Genomic DNA, 16,440 nt, shown 5'->3' with positions numbered 1-16,440 from the left:
GACATCATTTTGTTTCTTCATGTTGTGAAGTTTGCATTCCAACTCTTTCTCCTTTATGTCCTGCTGTTTCTTCTCTTGAAGAAACTCTTGGTTTTCCTCCAGGGCTTCATCAAGCTGTACTTGCAGCTGCTGATTCAGGTTGACAGCGTGTTGAAGATTCTGTTGGTTCACCAGCATTTCCTTGTGCCTTTCTTTCAAGTCTTTATTATGGCCTTCCAGTTCTCTGTATTCAGTGTCCAGTTGTTTCTTCTCATGAAGCACTTGTGCATTTCTGTGGAGTACTTCATTAATCTTTATTTGCAAGACATCATTTTGTTTCTTCATGTTGTGAAGTTTGCATTCCATCTCTTTCTCCTTTATGTCCTGCTGTTTCTTCTCTTGGAGAAACTCTTGGTTTTCCTCCAGGGCTTCATCAAGCTGTACTTACAGCTGCTGTTTCAAGTTGACAGCGTGTTGGAGATTCCCATAGATCTCCTGAGTAACAGCTTGTGCTTGTTGAAGCTGGCAGGACATTTCTGTCATCAGGCTTGCAATGCGCTGCTTAGCTTGATTAAACATTATTCCCCAGCCCTCATTTATGATGTCCACGTTGGGCTGCTTCTGTTGGTTCATGAGACTTTCCTTGTGCCTTACTTCCAAGTCTTTATTTCGGGCCTCCAGTTCTCTGTATTTAGTGTCTTGTTGGTTCTTGACAAACCCATTGTGCCTTTCTTCCAGCTGTTTATTATGGGTCTCCATTTGTCTGCACTGCTCTTCAAGTTGAATCTTCTCTGCTTGGATTTGTTTAATCCTGTCCTCTAGATTTTGGTTTACCTGCCTACTTTCAGCTGATGGGGAATTTGGCTGTGCACCCTCAAGAGGACAGCCAGCGTAAGCTTGTTGTTTTTTGCTGTGTTTTCTTTCAGACATGTTGTAGTCTTGATACAATGACTGTGTAAAAGAGCTGTTTCAAAATGTTTCTAAGGCGTACGTTTGAATGCTGCGAACACGAGTGCTGCGAATAAACTGACTGAATGTTTAGGATTCGCACCCCTACTTAAGGCTTTCAGATCAAAGGCATATATGTGCCTTTGATCTGGAAGAACCATCGTAGTATGATGTCATAGGAATTAGGCTGTCACATGACATAATTGAATGAGGATTCTTTTTTTTTTAAGTGAGTCAAGTTTTATTCTGTTATTTTTAGCTTTTAGCTTCTATTTTTCTCATTTATATTTTTAAAATTATTCAACTGTATTCAACAAAAATTTCCCATGTATTTCAATTAGAGATGGACCGATCCGATATTACGTATCGGTATCGGTCCGATACTGACCCAAATTACTGGATCGGATATCGGTGAGAAATAAAAAATGTAATCCGATCCATTAAATATCAAAAAAGCACCTCACAAAACTTGCTACATGGCCTAACTCGGCTCATAACTAGCACGTTGCAGCAGTATGTGTATCGCTACCAAACCAGTCATCTCCGAAGAAGTTTTCCCAGAGAGAAGTAAAGCAAGTGTGTAAGTTCATCTCTGAATGTTTGTAAAACATTCCCACGTTAAGCTTAACAACCGATATATGGAGCGACTGCCTCTCTCTCTCTCTCTCTCCCTCTCCCGCTGCTACTTCAATCCTGAAACTGATCAATGATCAGCTGATCGGCTTTTCTGTCGTGAGTCCGTCTCTCTTCTTTGTTTTTGGCCCACTTCTCACCAGAAAGAGGAAACCAGCGGCTGAACAACAGCAGCACTATTAACCTTGATAAGCTGTTGTTAGAATTTATTTAATATTACTTTCTACACCAGGATCTTTTTCTACGCAGCTGACGTAACTGTGCAGGGGCGGATCTAGCAAAGTTTAGCCGGGGGGCCGATAGGGCATTAACAGGGAAAAGGGGGCACAAAGACATACTTTTCTTTCTTATTCTCATTTAAAATGTCTAGCTTTTAATAAACAATTATCTGACTCTTACACCCAAAGTTTTAATCTGATGTAAAATATATAGAAGTCCATTACTGTATATAGTAACTGTTAAGTCTAATATACCCTAGTAAGCTATAGTACTTTTTCCTTTGGGAAGGTACCATCTGTGCAGTCTGCAATTCTGTTGAAGAAAGATGTTGAATCTACTTAATTATTCTTGAAAAATAATTTATTTCTGTGCATTTCCCCCCTGCATCAAATTAAATTTGATTACATCCATTAAGCATCATGAGGTGGAGGTGGGGGCTGATTCCCTATTTTTTTTTTGCTGGGAGTTTGCAACCCTATTAGTTAGGTTGCTTAATATTTCTGCTAAGTACTCTTTAAAATACCAGAATAGGGAGGATGGAGCAGGTTTAAGTTTATTAGATTGATCAGTGTTGCTGAACTATGAAATATTTTGGGCGCAGTGTATTTTTTACATACAGGTATAACAGAATAGCTTTAGTGTTGTTTATTTAAACTCGAGTATAAATTTATACAAAATGCAGCAAGATATTAAAAAAAACATTTTTATTGATTAAAAAACACACTATATCGGATTCATATCGGTATCGGCAGATATCCAAATTTATAATATCGGTATCGGTATCGGACATAAAAAAAATGGTATCGTGCCATCTCTAATTTCAATGGAAAGACCCTTCAAATTCTCATTCAACTTACTCCTCTTTAAACTCTTACCACTTCCACATACGGTGACATAGAGCCACCATTCAAACTTTAAAACGAAGCCAAGACATTCAACTATTCAACTTGCATTTATATTTTCAATATCTATTATACTTTTTCTTCAGTTCCAGTTTAAGTTTCATCCTTTATTTTCACCCGTTTCAGAGTTTATAATGGGTGTGTATGGGACGGAATGTTGGCGCTAGAGTGAGACAGCTCAACTGCTAGACTGAGAGGAGGGGGGGAATTAATCTTAAAATCTTTTCTTAAAACTGCTGCTGTGTCCACAATGTTCGCTCTACAGCCATCATCTTACCCTCAAAACGTAGCCATCGCTGTCCTCTTTCATCCAATGTGTGTATTATTGTAATAGGTGTTATGGTTCTTTCATAAATGTCACCAATGCACAGCCTCCTCCCTCCAACTCTTCCATAGACTCCAATGTTAAAATGGCTCAGAAAGTTTGTTTGAAAATCAGAAGTACAGGCTGTCTTTACACTGTCACCATGTCCATATAATAAACTCCACAGGCATGAAAACTGAGAAATCAGTAGACTAGACATTGCTGGTGCTCACGGTGAAAGAATTTTGTCAATACGACTTGTACTTTTCTTGTAGTAAGATTAACTTTTTCAATAGGTACAATAAGACAGATTTGACAGGGTTTTGCCACAGATTAATAGCTTGTCAGTAGTTAGTATATGCCAACTAAGTAGAGCATTGTGATTGGCACACAGGTTTTTCAGATCTGGGCAGTTGGAGTCAGTTGATGACTTTAAAATCATCCTTTCTGACTGGATAATTAAAGCTCACAGCATCTACCTGTCTGTAGTTGATTTTCCCACATTTTAATTAACGTTTAACTAATCTAATCTCATTTAATGTCTCTGTTTATAGTCTGTATAGTTTATCTCCCCACTAACACACTTAAAGTAGTCTTAAAATGAAACCCACAAAACAGTTCAAGATGAAATACTTTTTATTTGCTCATGTAATGCCAGTTGCCGTGTTTTTCTGTATGTCACTCATTCGCTTATACTCGGGCAAAAAGTACCAATTTGTACACTAGTCTAGTGTATTTTTTCCCTCTATCTCTCTATGTCTCTCACACACAGAGACCAACACACAGACATGTATATGCTCATTATTGCTGTTCAAACTGATGGTCAAATTTCCAAGCACCACCTGAATGCCTTATCTGTTTTTGACCCATCACTGGACCAACTGTCGTCATTCCGCTTTGCTCTCTGCTGTGTACAGAGTGTACAGTACACTCAGTGCTGCAGTTTTATTTTTATGATGGTAAAAATACATGTTTGACATTTAAACTCATATATCAAGTCCAACAGAGTTCAAAAGAGTTCAAAGAATAAAGAAAGAAAAAAGAAAGAATAACCTTCGCTATCATTTATATACGTTTATGATGTTTTGCTGTTAGCAGCAGTGCTAACGCTAGCTTCAATGCTAATGCATAGTGTTTGTTGGTGTGCTGTATTATTCTATAACCTGCTGACTATAAGTTCAGTGTATCATGTCGTGTGGGCTTTGTATTTCTGTTAGTCGGATAACACTGTACAGACAACTAACATATAATTTCTCGTCTTACACTTTCAGGAACTTGACTGACACCCGTGCTTTGCCTGGTAGGTGTGCACATACTGTAAGTGAAGTAGACCGAAATAAAAAAAATAATCTGACTAATATAAGCTTTGATGGGTTCAAACTTTGTGCTAGACCTTTTAAAGACAATTTTATAATAAATACACATAAGTGCAGCTTAATAGTTGGGCTAAAATATTTTTTTGTACATTTTTGTAGTCACAGTACATGTGATTAGTTAATCATATTTGTATTTAAAAATATTATTGCTGAATTTAATTAAATATTTATTCTTTTAAAAAGTGCCCAATTATGCAAATTTTTGCACATGGCAGCCAACAAGCAGTTTAGCTTGAATATTTGTTTTGTCCTTTATTTAGTAGTCACAATTAGTTCAAGCAATTACCATGTGATTTCCTTTTAATAAAATTATTATTTTATTTTTATTATCTTTTTTGTTCAGTGTGCAGAAGAAGAACAAGGACCAGATTTCCAGTCTTCTCTCTCACATCCCAACCCCCCATCCCCTCTATGATCTGTCCTACTCCACCTGTTGTCTCTGCCTTCTTTCCATCTGTATTTCACCCTGTGGTTTGTGCGAAATTGTGCCAAACCAAAAATCTTATTGCGGTTTGATTTCAGAGCCGTGTCTCTCCTGCTCTGTCTATTCTCTCTGCTAAATTTTCTCTCTACCTGTTTTTCACTCTTGGCTTGCTGCTGAAAAATGCCAAGCCATTAAGGAAAATCCCTTCACATGGAACAGAAGAGCCTGGAGTGCATAAAAACTGGTAGATGCAGTTATATAGTCTACCTGGGCCCCACAAACTATCAGCTAAAGAGAATAAATTTATTTTTTGCAGACTAACATTTTATAACATTAAATGTAAAGAGTCAAATGGAAGTCTTTCTAAAGTTATTTAATTATATTTATATTATGAAAAGCAGATTTTTGACATTTTAAGTTTTTCCCGTTTCCAGATAAAATAAACACTCACAAAACAAAGGCAAACAACAAGAACACAAAGCTGGAAAACCCACCCGATTGACCAAAATCAACTCAATATACTCCCACACGACAGAAACTCCTCTAGTCCTCGCTGGCTCCAAATCTCTCAGTAGAAATATCAGTGGTTTGCTTTGCTATCTGCCACCATCAAAACACTCCACAAATCCCGCGAATGATTCACTTCCTTATAAACCGAAACAGTTAGGTTCTAAATGAAGCTTCGGACGTCACTGATCACGTGACTCTGGCCAAACGAATCAAGCTTCGACACAGTGCTTCTAGCAGTGTGTTGGTTTTTTTGACACAGGCACCGGAGCATCAGCTTCAAGCGGGCCATCACTACCTACAGCATTGATCTTTCTGTAGTGGATTCTCACACATTTCAGTGATTTGGTGATTAAAAGAATATGAACTTTTAATATTCATTCAGATGTTTTCTGACTCTAAATTTTCTTTTGCCATTTCTCAAGTTAACAAAAGTTGAACTGAATCTGATGTCGGGAGCCACTCCAGTGTGTCCTATGTGTTCTGAAACCCCAATGAGTTCCTACGGCGTACAGACAGCCACTCTGTGATCATCTTCTGGGGACCTCCGTACAAGATAAGAAAAGATTCCAAAGCAGCCTTTTATGGATCGCTCCAGAGAGTCAACATGACCTACAGCAGTGGTTCCCAAACTTTTTTTGCTGGGCCCCCCTTGTTTTACAAGAAAAATGTTCGCGCCCCCCCTCGCGCGCGCGCGCGCGCACGCACGAACACACCCTCCAACCACACACACCCATATTTTGCTCCATTGCGGTTTATTTCACACCTCAAACATTTAGTAAACAATTAAGCAAATACAAGTAATCTGCAATAAATGACAGGTAGTAAGAAAATAAACTACTAAGACTTTTACGCTACGTCCACACCTACACGGGTATTTTTGAAAATGCAGCTGTTTCGTCCACACGTAAACGGCGTTTCGAATCACCGAGAACTGTAACTTTACTGTATAAAGAGCTAACATCTCCAAAATGTCAGGAGTAGTTAGTCATTACAACAAGTGTTTGTGAACTACAAATCAAGAATGTGGGATACTGTTTGTCCGTGATTTAAACAGCCCAGCGCTGCTCCCAACGAAGGGAAAACCAATCCTGCAGGGACACCTACCTCAGCACTTGTGCAGGTGATGCCAAAGGGAAGATTTGCTTCACCATATTTTCTAGTCTTTGGCTTAGAATGAAGTTGGTTTGGAAACATATTCAGCTATGCTTCATCTCCTGCTTTGCGTTTGTGTGGGCGCCCGTGCTAGCAGTGTCCAAGCGTTGTTGTTTTTTTTTTCCCTTTTCATGCCGCGCCCCCCCTGCAATGGCTCTGCGCCCCCCCTAGGGGGCGGGCCCCACACTTTGGGAACGTCTGACCTACAGAGACATCTCCTAATTTACTGTCACCCAGAGCAAGATGCTCACATTTGATGATCTTTTCCTAAGAGAGACAGGATATGACCGGTGGGTATCAAGTGTGCTGACAAAATGTCTTTTCTTATTCTTCTTGTTGAATTATATCACATTCATATATCATTTTTCTCCTGCTCAGAGACCAATCTCACTTGTGGCTGAGTACAGGCTGGTTCACAATGGTAGCTGTTAAATAAATGTAGTGTTGCACAAAAATGAAATGTACAAAGTAAAACTTGTACCTCACATTCTTATATATATACTTTCTTATACTGCACCACTGTTCTTTTGGAGGCAAGGGAGGTCCGTTACGGTCATTTGTACCCTGAGGTACCTTGCTCAGGGGTACCTCAGGGTAGCCATTCAGTGGATTCGAACCCCCGACTTTCCAATCATGGGGCGACCACTCTACCTACTGAGCTATCCCTGCCCCCGGAATTGTGTCTACCCCCAGTAGACCCACTAATTGTGTGGCATTTAAACCTTTTTAACTCAATGTCACGCTACATGCAGCTTTAGTTCAATTCATCCACAGTATGCATCGCAGTCGTGGTATGGTTAAGTTTTTCAATCTTTGGCCTGGACCAGATAAAGTCAACTTTCAGTTTCATACAGGTCCCATTTTTAAAACTGTTATAAGAAACTTGTAAGTAGAAATATTTTAAACATTGTTCTGCATACAGGGTCAAACGATGTGTCCAAACAACAGTCGGAGGTTCTGAAGCGGGACTTTACTGGATTATTAAATACTGTAAACTCTCTGAATGCAGCTGTATTCATCAGTGGACCTGTACCGCCCGTCAGAGGAGGAGACGAGAGATTCAGCAGGTTGTTTGCACTGAATAAATGGCTCATATCAGCATGTACCGACCACTCAGTGCATTTTATCAACAACTTTAATATTTTTTGGGAATGCAGGCATCTGTTTAAAGCAAATGGATTTAATTTTAACAAGTCGGGGGTGAAACTGTTCACCTCCAACTTGTTTTATTCCATACGTCATCCATCTGTGCTTGGTGCCAAGGCTGAGATAAACGAGGAGTTATCTCATAAAGAGGAACAAACAGTACTCCAAGAACAGACAAAGCCCAGCAGAAACCTTGAGGAGGAGCTCCATCTGCCCCCACCTGGGAAGAGCCTCAGAAAGGAGAGACATCTGAGGCAAGAAGAGGGGTCCCTATTTGCCTCCAACTCTCTCAACAACACCAACGACCAGGACCAGGGACCACGATCTTCCCCAGTCCCCCAAACCCCTGACAGGCCATCACCCTCCCCCCCTCCTTTTTTTCTCCCTCCTCCCCACACCTGAAATTCACTGAGGAGATGATGGAGCGGGTCAATGCTGGGCTCAGATCCACCCCCCGGCCCAATCCCTTTTTGTCCCCCATAAACCCCCCACCAGAGCAGCCAAAGGTTCGCCATCGAGCCCCACCCTCAACAGAGCAATCGAAGTCACATTGCCCAGCCTCGCCCCCCTTAGTTCCTCCTTACCACCTTCATGCCCTGTCTCTGCAGTCTGATGTCTGATGTGTGATGTGTGGAGGGCTGCGAGGATTATGGCAGTGGTGACTTTTCCCAGGAGAAGCTGGGACCCTGTTTACTAGAAGGTTTTAAAATTTCCGTACTTTTAGGTGACAGAAGGAGACATGTGGCCTGGTCAAAACACAGAAAGCTGCACTCTAAAAGATCTTTAAATATAGTAAACATACCTTGTATGCCACAGACTGCTCCCAAACACGAGGGGACAAGTAATGCCTCTAAAACACTTAAGTTGGCTTTATTAAATGTTAGATCTTTAGCTGGGAAAACATTTTTATTAATGATTTAATCACTGAGCACAGCCTTGATTTTATGTTTTTAACTGAAACTTGGTTGGACCAAAGTAACAGTGGAGCTGTTCTCATCGAGACGACCCCTCCTAACTCGGGGTGGCTGTAGCTCAGGTGGTAGAGCAGGTCATCTACTGATCGGAAGGTTGGTGGTTCGATTCCAACCTTCTAGGGGAAGCCAGGTTCGATTCCTGGCTTCCCCTAGTCTGCATGCCAAAATATCCTTGGGCAAGATACTAACCCCAAATTGCTCTCCGATGCATCCATCGGAGTATGAATGTGTGTGAATGTTATCTAGAAAGCACCTAGAGAAATGTGCTTGTGTGAATGCACAAGTTGTGTAAAGCGCTTTGAGTGCTCAGAAGAGTAGAAAAAGTGCTATATAAGAACCAGTCCATTTACAACTGCAGGAGAGGAGGAGGGGTTGCTGTCTTATTTAATGAATCATTTCAATGTAAGCAGCTATCTCCTGGAAGTTTTCAGTCTTTTGAAAACTGATGGGGCCTTTGGATGAAGGCCCCATCCAAAGTTGTGTTTCTTAATGTTTACAGGCCTCCCAAATACTGCACAGACTTTTTTAATGATCTCAGTGAACTGCTGTCTGTGATCTGTGTTGATTTCGACTGTGTAATTATTGTTGGGGATTTTAACATCCATGTGGACAACCCTCAGGACAAAGGGACTAAAGACCTGAGTAACACTCTGGGCAACTTTGGGCTGACTCAGCATGTAACAGAGCCCACACATAATAGAGGACACACTCTTGACCTACTGATCTCCAAGGGCCTGAGCATTTCAAAGGTTACTGTGTCTGATGTGGGCCTGTCTGATCATTACTGTGTTTTCTTTGAAAGTAAAATCTCAGCCCACACAAATATATCAACAGCAGTGATCACAAAACGGTGTATAACTGAATACAGTAGTGAGATATTTAACCAGGTCTTCCCATTAACACCTGACCTGTCCAGAGGTTCAGTCAATGAGCTCGTCAATAGCTTCAATGCTAAAATGTTAAATGTAATGGATACAATTGCTCCCATTAAGGTGAAGGTTATCTCTGGAAGGAAAAAGTCTCCATGGAGAAACTCCACACTAGTGAAAAATGAAAAAAGAGAGCGTAGGAAAGCTGAGCGCAGATGGAGAAAAACAAACCTCCAGGTTCATTATGACATCTATAAAGAGAAACTTCACAATTATAATTTACAACTGAGGAGTGCAAGGAGGTCCTACTTCTCTGACATCATCACCAAAAACAGTCATAATGCTCAGGTCTTATTTTCTACAGTTGACAGGCTAACAAACCCTCCTGTGTCAGTGGCGGCTGAACTTCATTCGACCATGGCCTGCAATGACTTTGCCAAATTCTTCACAGAAAAAATCCAAAAGATTAGACAAGCAATTGGTACATCAACAGCAGATCCAGAATATGTACTGTGTCCACCGAAAAACTGTTTAAACACCATGAAACAGTTTCACCCGATTAACAGCAAAGACCTGGAGGACATCTTAGGTCAACTGAACTCCTCCTCTTGCTGTTTAGATGTCCTGCCAACAGGTTTTTTTCAAAAAGGTCTCAAAGACCTTAGAGTCAGACCTGTTACAGATCGTCAATTTTTCTTTATTATCAGGTGTGTTTCCAGAATCACTAAAAACTGCTGTAATAAAACCTATACTGAAAAAGGACAATCTTGACAAGACACAAATGAACAACTACAGGCCGATCTCAAATCTTCTATTTTTAAGTAAGATCATTGAAAAAGCAGTTTCTCAACAGCTCAATTACTTCTTAAAACAGAATAACTGCTATGATGCCTTCCAGTCAGGTTTTAGACAGAACCACAGCACTGAAACCACTCTGACCAAAGTGTTTAATGACATATGTCTGAACACAGACAGTGAAAAAATGTCAGTCTTAGTTTTACTGGATCTCAGTGCAGCATTTGATACAGTTGACCACAACATATTACTCAAACGACTGGAGAACTGGACAGGTCTTTCAGGAACTGTACTAAACTGGTTCAAAACATACTTAGAAAACAGGAAATACTTTGTATCAATAGGTAACTTCACATCTGAGCAGACAAGTATCACATGTGGAGTTCCCCAAGGTTCCATCCTGGGACCCCTTCTGTTTAACATTTACATGCTCCCACTGGCACAGATTATAAAGAACAACAAAATAAACTACCATAGCTATGCAGATGACACACAAATATATATCACAATGTCACCAGGAGACCGAGGCCCTGTACAGGCTCTTGGTAAATGCATTGAGGAAATTAATGACTGGTTGTGCCACAATTTTCTCCAGCTAAACAAAAACAAAACTGAGGTAATAGTCTTTGGCGCCAAAGAAAAACGATTACAGGTCACCAGAGAACTTCAGTCTATACACATAAAAACCACAAACCAGGCGAGAAATTTGGGTGTAGTGATGGATGCAGACCTAAACTTAGAAAAACACATCAAGACAATAACAAAATCAGCTTACTATCACCTCAAGAATATATCAAGGATAAAAGATCTGATGTCTCAACAGGACCTGGAAAAACTAGTCCATGCATTCATCTTTAGTAGGCTTGACTACTGTAACAGCATCTTTACAGGTCTACCTAAAAAAATCAGTCAGACAACTACAGCTCATTCAGAACTCTGCTGCTCGAGTCCTCACTAAGACCAAAAAAGTGGACCACATCAGTCCAGCTCTGAGGTCTTTACACTGGCTGCCTGTCCGTCAGAGGATAGACTTTAAAGTTCTGATGCTGGTCTATAAAGCTCTGAATGGTTTAGGACCAAAATACATCAGTGACCTCCTGACCCAGTATGAACCTTCCAGATCCCTCAGGTCATCTGGATCCGGTCTTTTATCAGTTCCCAGAGTCAGAACCAGACACAGAGAAGCCGCATTCAGCTTTTATGCTCCTTATATCTGGAACAAACTCCCAGAAAGCCTCCGATCAGCTGAAACACTCAGTTTATTTAAATCCAGGTTGAAGACTCACCTGTTCTCAGCTGCATTTGAATAAAGCACCAAATCCGCACTTAAGCTTAAATTTCAAAACTTACATTTTAACTACTGATTTTATCTACTGTTCTGATTTTATCTGTTTTGATTTTATATACTGTTTTGTTTGTTTGTTTGTTAATTAGTTTGTTTGCTTGTTTTAATCTATTTTAAATCATGCTTTTTATTTGTTTTTGTTTCTAATGTCTCTGTAAAGCACTTTGAATCACCTTGTTGTTGAATTGTGCTATACAAATAAACTTGCCTTGCCTATGTCGAACCAGCAAAAGATGTTTAAACAACATGTCTGTGAAGGTTCTCAGTCATCCAGGTCATCGTAGTCAAAGGAGCTTGCAAAGAAAAGCGTCTGGACTTCTTTAAGTTACTTGAAGAGTAACTTCAAGTAACTTAAAGAAGTCCAGACGCTTTTCTTTGCAAGTTTAAACAACATGTTTTAAGGACACATTTAATCCCATTTAATACTGAAATTTGTGCAAGTTTAAAAAGAAAATGTCATTTTCTTTACTACACAATAAAAACTAATTTTTCTGTAGTAAAAACCACAAATCTGTCAGCACTAATAAATAAATGTGGTAAATTACAGAAATGGGCCTGCTAGTTCACTGCCTAAAAAATCTCCCCCAGTGGACCCACTTAAAATAAATCAATACAAAATTCTATATAGAGAGGTTTTTCACTACGGTTTAATAGCTATTGGTTGTCTGTTACTTAATTATATAGGAGTAGTGTGAATTGCAATGGTGGAGGTCTATATCATTAGGAAACCCTTTAAAACCTATGAAAATACAGTTGAAAGTTCAAAATCTGTTAATAAACAGTTTGTTCCCATTTGTTTGTCCATGATGGTCTCTGCACTGTTTTTCGTGGAATAGATTTGTACTGCTGACACAAAACACACCAGTTCATGCATCTGAATAGTATTTATGGTTCAATATGTGCAATTTCTTGAAGCAACAGGGATAATAAACATCAGACAACATTAGCAGATCTATTGCTGACTGCATTCAATGCAAAAATTGGGTGAAATATTCTTATAGAAGGCAATGCTAAATGCTCCAGATCTGGACATTAAAACATTTTTGTGTTATTGTATCCTCAACTCTCTAATGAAGCACTACTGCTGGAAACAGCAGCTGTGATCTTCGGCCGCAGGGCCGCCATGGAAATTAAGATGGCCTCCTGGTGACAGGAAGAAGGAAACAAATAAAAACACAGTCAAGCTGCAAAAGTGTTTATTATGGTTTATGGTTTGAAAAATGCTTTTCAAACTAATTTTGAATAACTGCTCTCACCTCGGTACGAATGGTCCTGCTGCCCTGACCGGGGCACGTGTTGAGGTAAAGGTCAAATAAAACACTGGGGTCAGTTACATCCAGCTTTTGGTCGGCATCTAAACTGGCCTCCAATCCCTGAAGACCTCCAAAAACGACCAAGAGATGTCTGCAAAGTTAAAAAATAAATAATTAAAAAACCTCTGAGAGGATGTATTCAGAGACACTTGTTCTACCGCCCTAATGCTTACCAAATTTAACATATTCTGAATGTTAAGTTTACACGCTAACGGTTAAAGGCCGTTTCAAGCAACTTACTTGAATGGCGTCAGTGATGCCTGGTCTGCATTGCTGCCTCTTTCTGATGTACCAATAGTCAAATCATATCCTCCTTTAAAGGGGCTTTCAGTGAAAACTGCACCTGCAGGAACGGGAAATAGACAAGAGTGTGGATAAAGCAGTGGTTGGCAGTAGTCGTTGACACAGACTGCAAATGAATGCAAAGCACAATGTTGAGAGTTAAATGGGAAACCTACTGAGACAGGATGCCAGACGAACACTGTAGCCCCAATAATAACCACCTTCAGTCCTGGGCATGTGAGGAGCCACGACAACACCTTTATATGCTTTGCCTTCTGCAGACAGTTTCACAGATAGATGGACCCAAACTTAACTGATGTGCTTAAAAAAATAACAAACCTTGAGAGTCTGGTGAAGAAAAGTACCTGGATTTTGTGTCTTGCTGAGCCGTACTGTGACTCGTAGTCCAGGCTGCAGCTGCTTATCAATCTGAACTTCCTGTGGGACCAGGAAAGTGAACATCGTTCAGTTTATATTCTTAGATAATTACCAATAAATAAAGAGTACACTAACAACAGCTGTGCTCCCAGTGCAGGATAGCTCACCTTTCTCATTCCACAGTCGACAAACGACCCTTTATTCTGTTTGGTAGGCCTGTCGACCACGACGCCTTCCCTGTAGTCAGATTCCTCGTCTATCCTCATGTGGTGAGGACTGTCTAGAGGGTTAAGCAAACCTACCAGAGAGAGAAAGAGAAAAAAAAGATTCCTGATTGATTATCATGAAAATCATGAAATATTTCCCACCATATTTAATTTCAGACTCATCACAGGAACAACTGTTTATCAGGTTGTTTTTCTTCCATTTGTTACTCAGTTACCTGCGTACTGTAAATCTTGATGCTTTGGGAAGAAGGCCTTGCGCAGATATCTGATGGAGAAGAAAAGCTGGACTATCAAAAGAGATAAAATGTACTGATCAAATCAATAATGGTGATCAGATTTTCTCCAAACTTACTGTGGACATTCCAGATACTGAAGTATTCTGGCAAGTTGAATGCAACCGTGTCCCCTCTTCCCAACACCGCTAAACTCGCCCTCTACACTCCTGTGAAACACAAACAAAAAGCAAACTCCTTTCCATTAGCTGTCATGTGGGTCAAGGCATATTTAATCTGCAAGTGGGCACTCTATGAAAACGTACTTGACATCTTCCCCTCGTTCATCAAACACTACGATCTCATCAACAGAGAAAACAACGCAGGCGCGGGCGATCTGTCCGGCCAGGTACGTGCGAAGTTCAGGAGACTGAGCATTATCCAGGATAGACCCCGGCAGAGCCAGACTCACCGTGTAAGCCCGACCTGGGAGAAAAACAGATTAGTAATTATAGCACTCATCACCTATTACATAGGAAAAATCCACAGTATAATGTTGTTACCCTTTTTGCTCTGGCTCAGTTCAGTTTCTGCTTTCTCAGCAGCCTCTTGCTGTTTCTGTTTTTCTAGTCGATTGATCAGCTTGGCCTGTTTCCTTTGCTTCTTAGCCTCCTTTACTGGTATTCAGGAAGAATCATTGACATTTACAAAAAAAGAGTTATTTCTAAATAATCACTGTGAATACCTAAATCTTAATTATCTGGACAGAAGTACTGGGCCACCTATAGGTTACATTTACAGGACCTACTTGGTCATGGAAGTTCCCAGCACAGTGCTTACGCTGATGTTTATGGTTTGAAACTTCACAGTTACTTGGTCAGTGGTGTTGTTTTACACAGTATGCACCTCTGCACCTGGTGACCCCACTCTGTAGCTTTAAAAGTGAGTTGCTGTGGTTCCTAAATGCTCCCACTTTGCAATAACACCACTCACAGCTGACCCTCTAGGAGGGAAGATATCTAGGAAGTCTTTAAAACATCCTGTTCTTTCACAAATGTTTGCAAAAACGGGTTGGTTATTTACACTTTTGGCAATGGTGCTGAATAAATGGCCCAACAGTTTTGTCCATAATGTATATATAAATACAGAATATATGTTTCCACTATAATTGTATATTGTAAAACAAAGTATTTTGATTAATAGTTCAGACGAACATGCTATAATTTATCTTGTGTTTTAGTAAACTCCCTCTTCCGGTTTTCGACTGCCGAGGAGACTTACTACATTGTTATGTGCTTTTTTATCAATAACAAAAAAAATCTGCATTAAGCATGTTGTCAATACATGACAAACCTTAAAATGGATATGCACATTAATTCTCACAAAAATAACGTTTTTTCTTTCTTTCTTTTTCTGTTTTAAAGTCCAAAACAGCCGTATAGTATATAGCAGGCATGCAGCTAAAAACCTGTTAGCTACATGCAGCTAGTTAGCTGTTTACTCACTTTCCGCTTTCCTTTTCTTCCAGTCCACCTTCTCGACTGGCTGCAAACACGAACAAAGGACAGAAAATGGGTGTAAATAAAGACACACATCAGTGTTTTTTGTTTTTTTGTCAAACAGTAACAATACCTGAGAAGACCCAAGATTGGGTCGCTTCACTGCAACGCTAGAAGACATATTCAAGCGTCGAAGTACCAACACGTGAACAGTCTTTACTTCCAGGTCGTGTTTTGCGTTGCCCGCAAACCACTTCCGGGAAGTCAACCACGTGACGATCCAGTTGCTCTTCTCATATACATGCTACAGTCACTGCCTACAACCACCTTAATTTTGACCTTATATAAATTATAAAACACCACTCTCTGTACAAATAATATATATTTAAAAAATATATAAAACATTTAAAATGATAAATTAGATCATTTCCTGTGGGGGTAAAAAAGTAAAAAAATACATCCATAAATTTGTAGCTCTTAGCAACTAATGGTGTCTTAAATTTGACTGATTCTAGCTATTTAAATAAGCTGTTATTAAAACTGCTATTAAAAATAAACTGGATCAAAAAGCATCTCAGAAATCTCATATCTTCATTTGGAGCTACATTATTCAGAAATTCCCAATTAACCTCTCCACTTTCCATAAACAAGTACTTTTTCCCCTTGTAAGTCAGCTGTTCAACAATGTTAGTTAATTTTGCAGGTAAAGAGTGTTCCAAACCAGATACAACATACCGATAATCCCAGAGGAGATCCGTATTGATTTTGATGCCAAGTCATCTGGTTTGTCACTTTTTGTTGGAAACAACCATAGCTCAGATGCTATTTTCTTCATTTATACATGTGTGTAAACTTGCTTGTAATAAATAGAAGCCACGGTATTAAAAATACTTATTTCTGTAACGGCAAGGCTCAGCCCAAATTACTGTGGCATGTGCAAAATCAGAGTCCTG

General features: G+C 39.8%; 1 protein-coding gene and 1 long non-coding RNA gene across 2 annotated transcripts; both read right to left on the bottom strand.

The window, feature by feature from the left end:
* Positions 1 to 2,309: 2,309 nt before the first annotated feature.
* On the bottom strand, positions 2,310 to 7,344 carry LOC146514060 (uncharacterized). Its single transcript, XR_014875186.1, has 2 exons — positions 6,651 to 7,344; positions 2,310 to 5,904 (listed from the first exon to the last, which is right to left on the bottom strand). It is a non-coding gene; the product is annotated as an uncharacterized LOC146514060 (long non-coding RNA).
* Positions 7,345 to 12,445: 5,101 nt separating this feature from the next.
* Positions 12,446 to 15,750, bottom strand: spout1 (SPOUT domain containing methyltransferase 1). Its single transcript, XM_085167199.1, has 12 exons — positions 15,621 to 15,750; positions 15,494 to 15,533; positions 14,552 to 14,665; positions 14,315 to 14,474; positions 14,129 to 14,218; positions 13,992 to 14,041; positions 13,717 to 13,847; positions 13,537 to 13,609; positions 13,348 to 13,446; positions 13,130 to 13,232; positions 12,833 to 12,980; positions 12,446 to 12,719 (listed from the first exon to the last, which is right to left on the bottom strand). The coding sequence occupies exons 1-12, from the start codon at positions 15,666 to 15,668 to the stop codon at positions 12,636 to 12,638; spliced, it is 1,140 nt and encodes a 379-aa protein (XP_085023325.1). The 5' UTR covers positions 15,669 to 15,750; the 3' UTR covers positions 12,446 to 12,635.
* Positions 15,751 to 16,440: the final 690 nt, after the last annotated feature.

This window comes from Neolamprologus multifasciatus, chromosome 7 (assembly GCF_963576455.1).
Source record: "Neolamprologus multifasciatus chromosome 7, fNeoMul1.2, whole genome shotgun sequence".
Lineage (NCBI taxonomy): Eukaryota > Metazoa > Chordata > Actinopteri > Cichliformes > Cichlidae > Neolamprologus > Neolamprologus multifasciatus.
The sequence above is the reverse complement of the archived record's forward strand: the minus strand, read 5'-3'. Positions and strand labels throughout refer to the sequence as shown.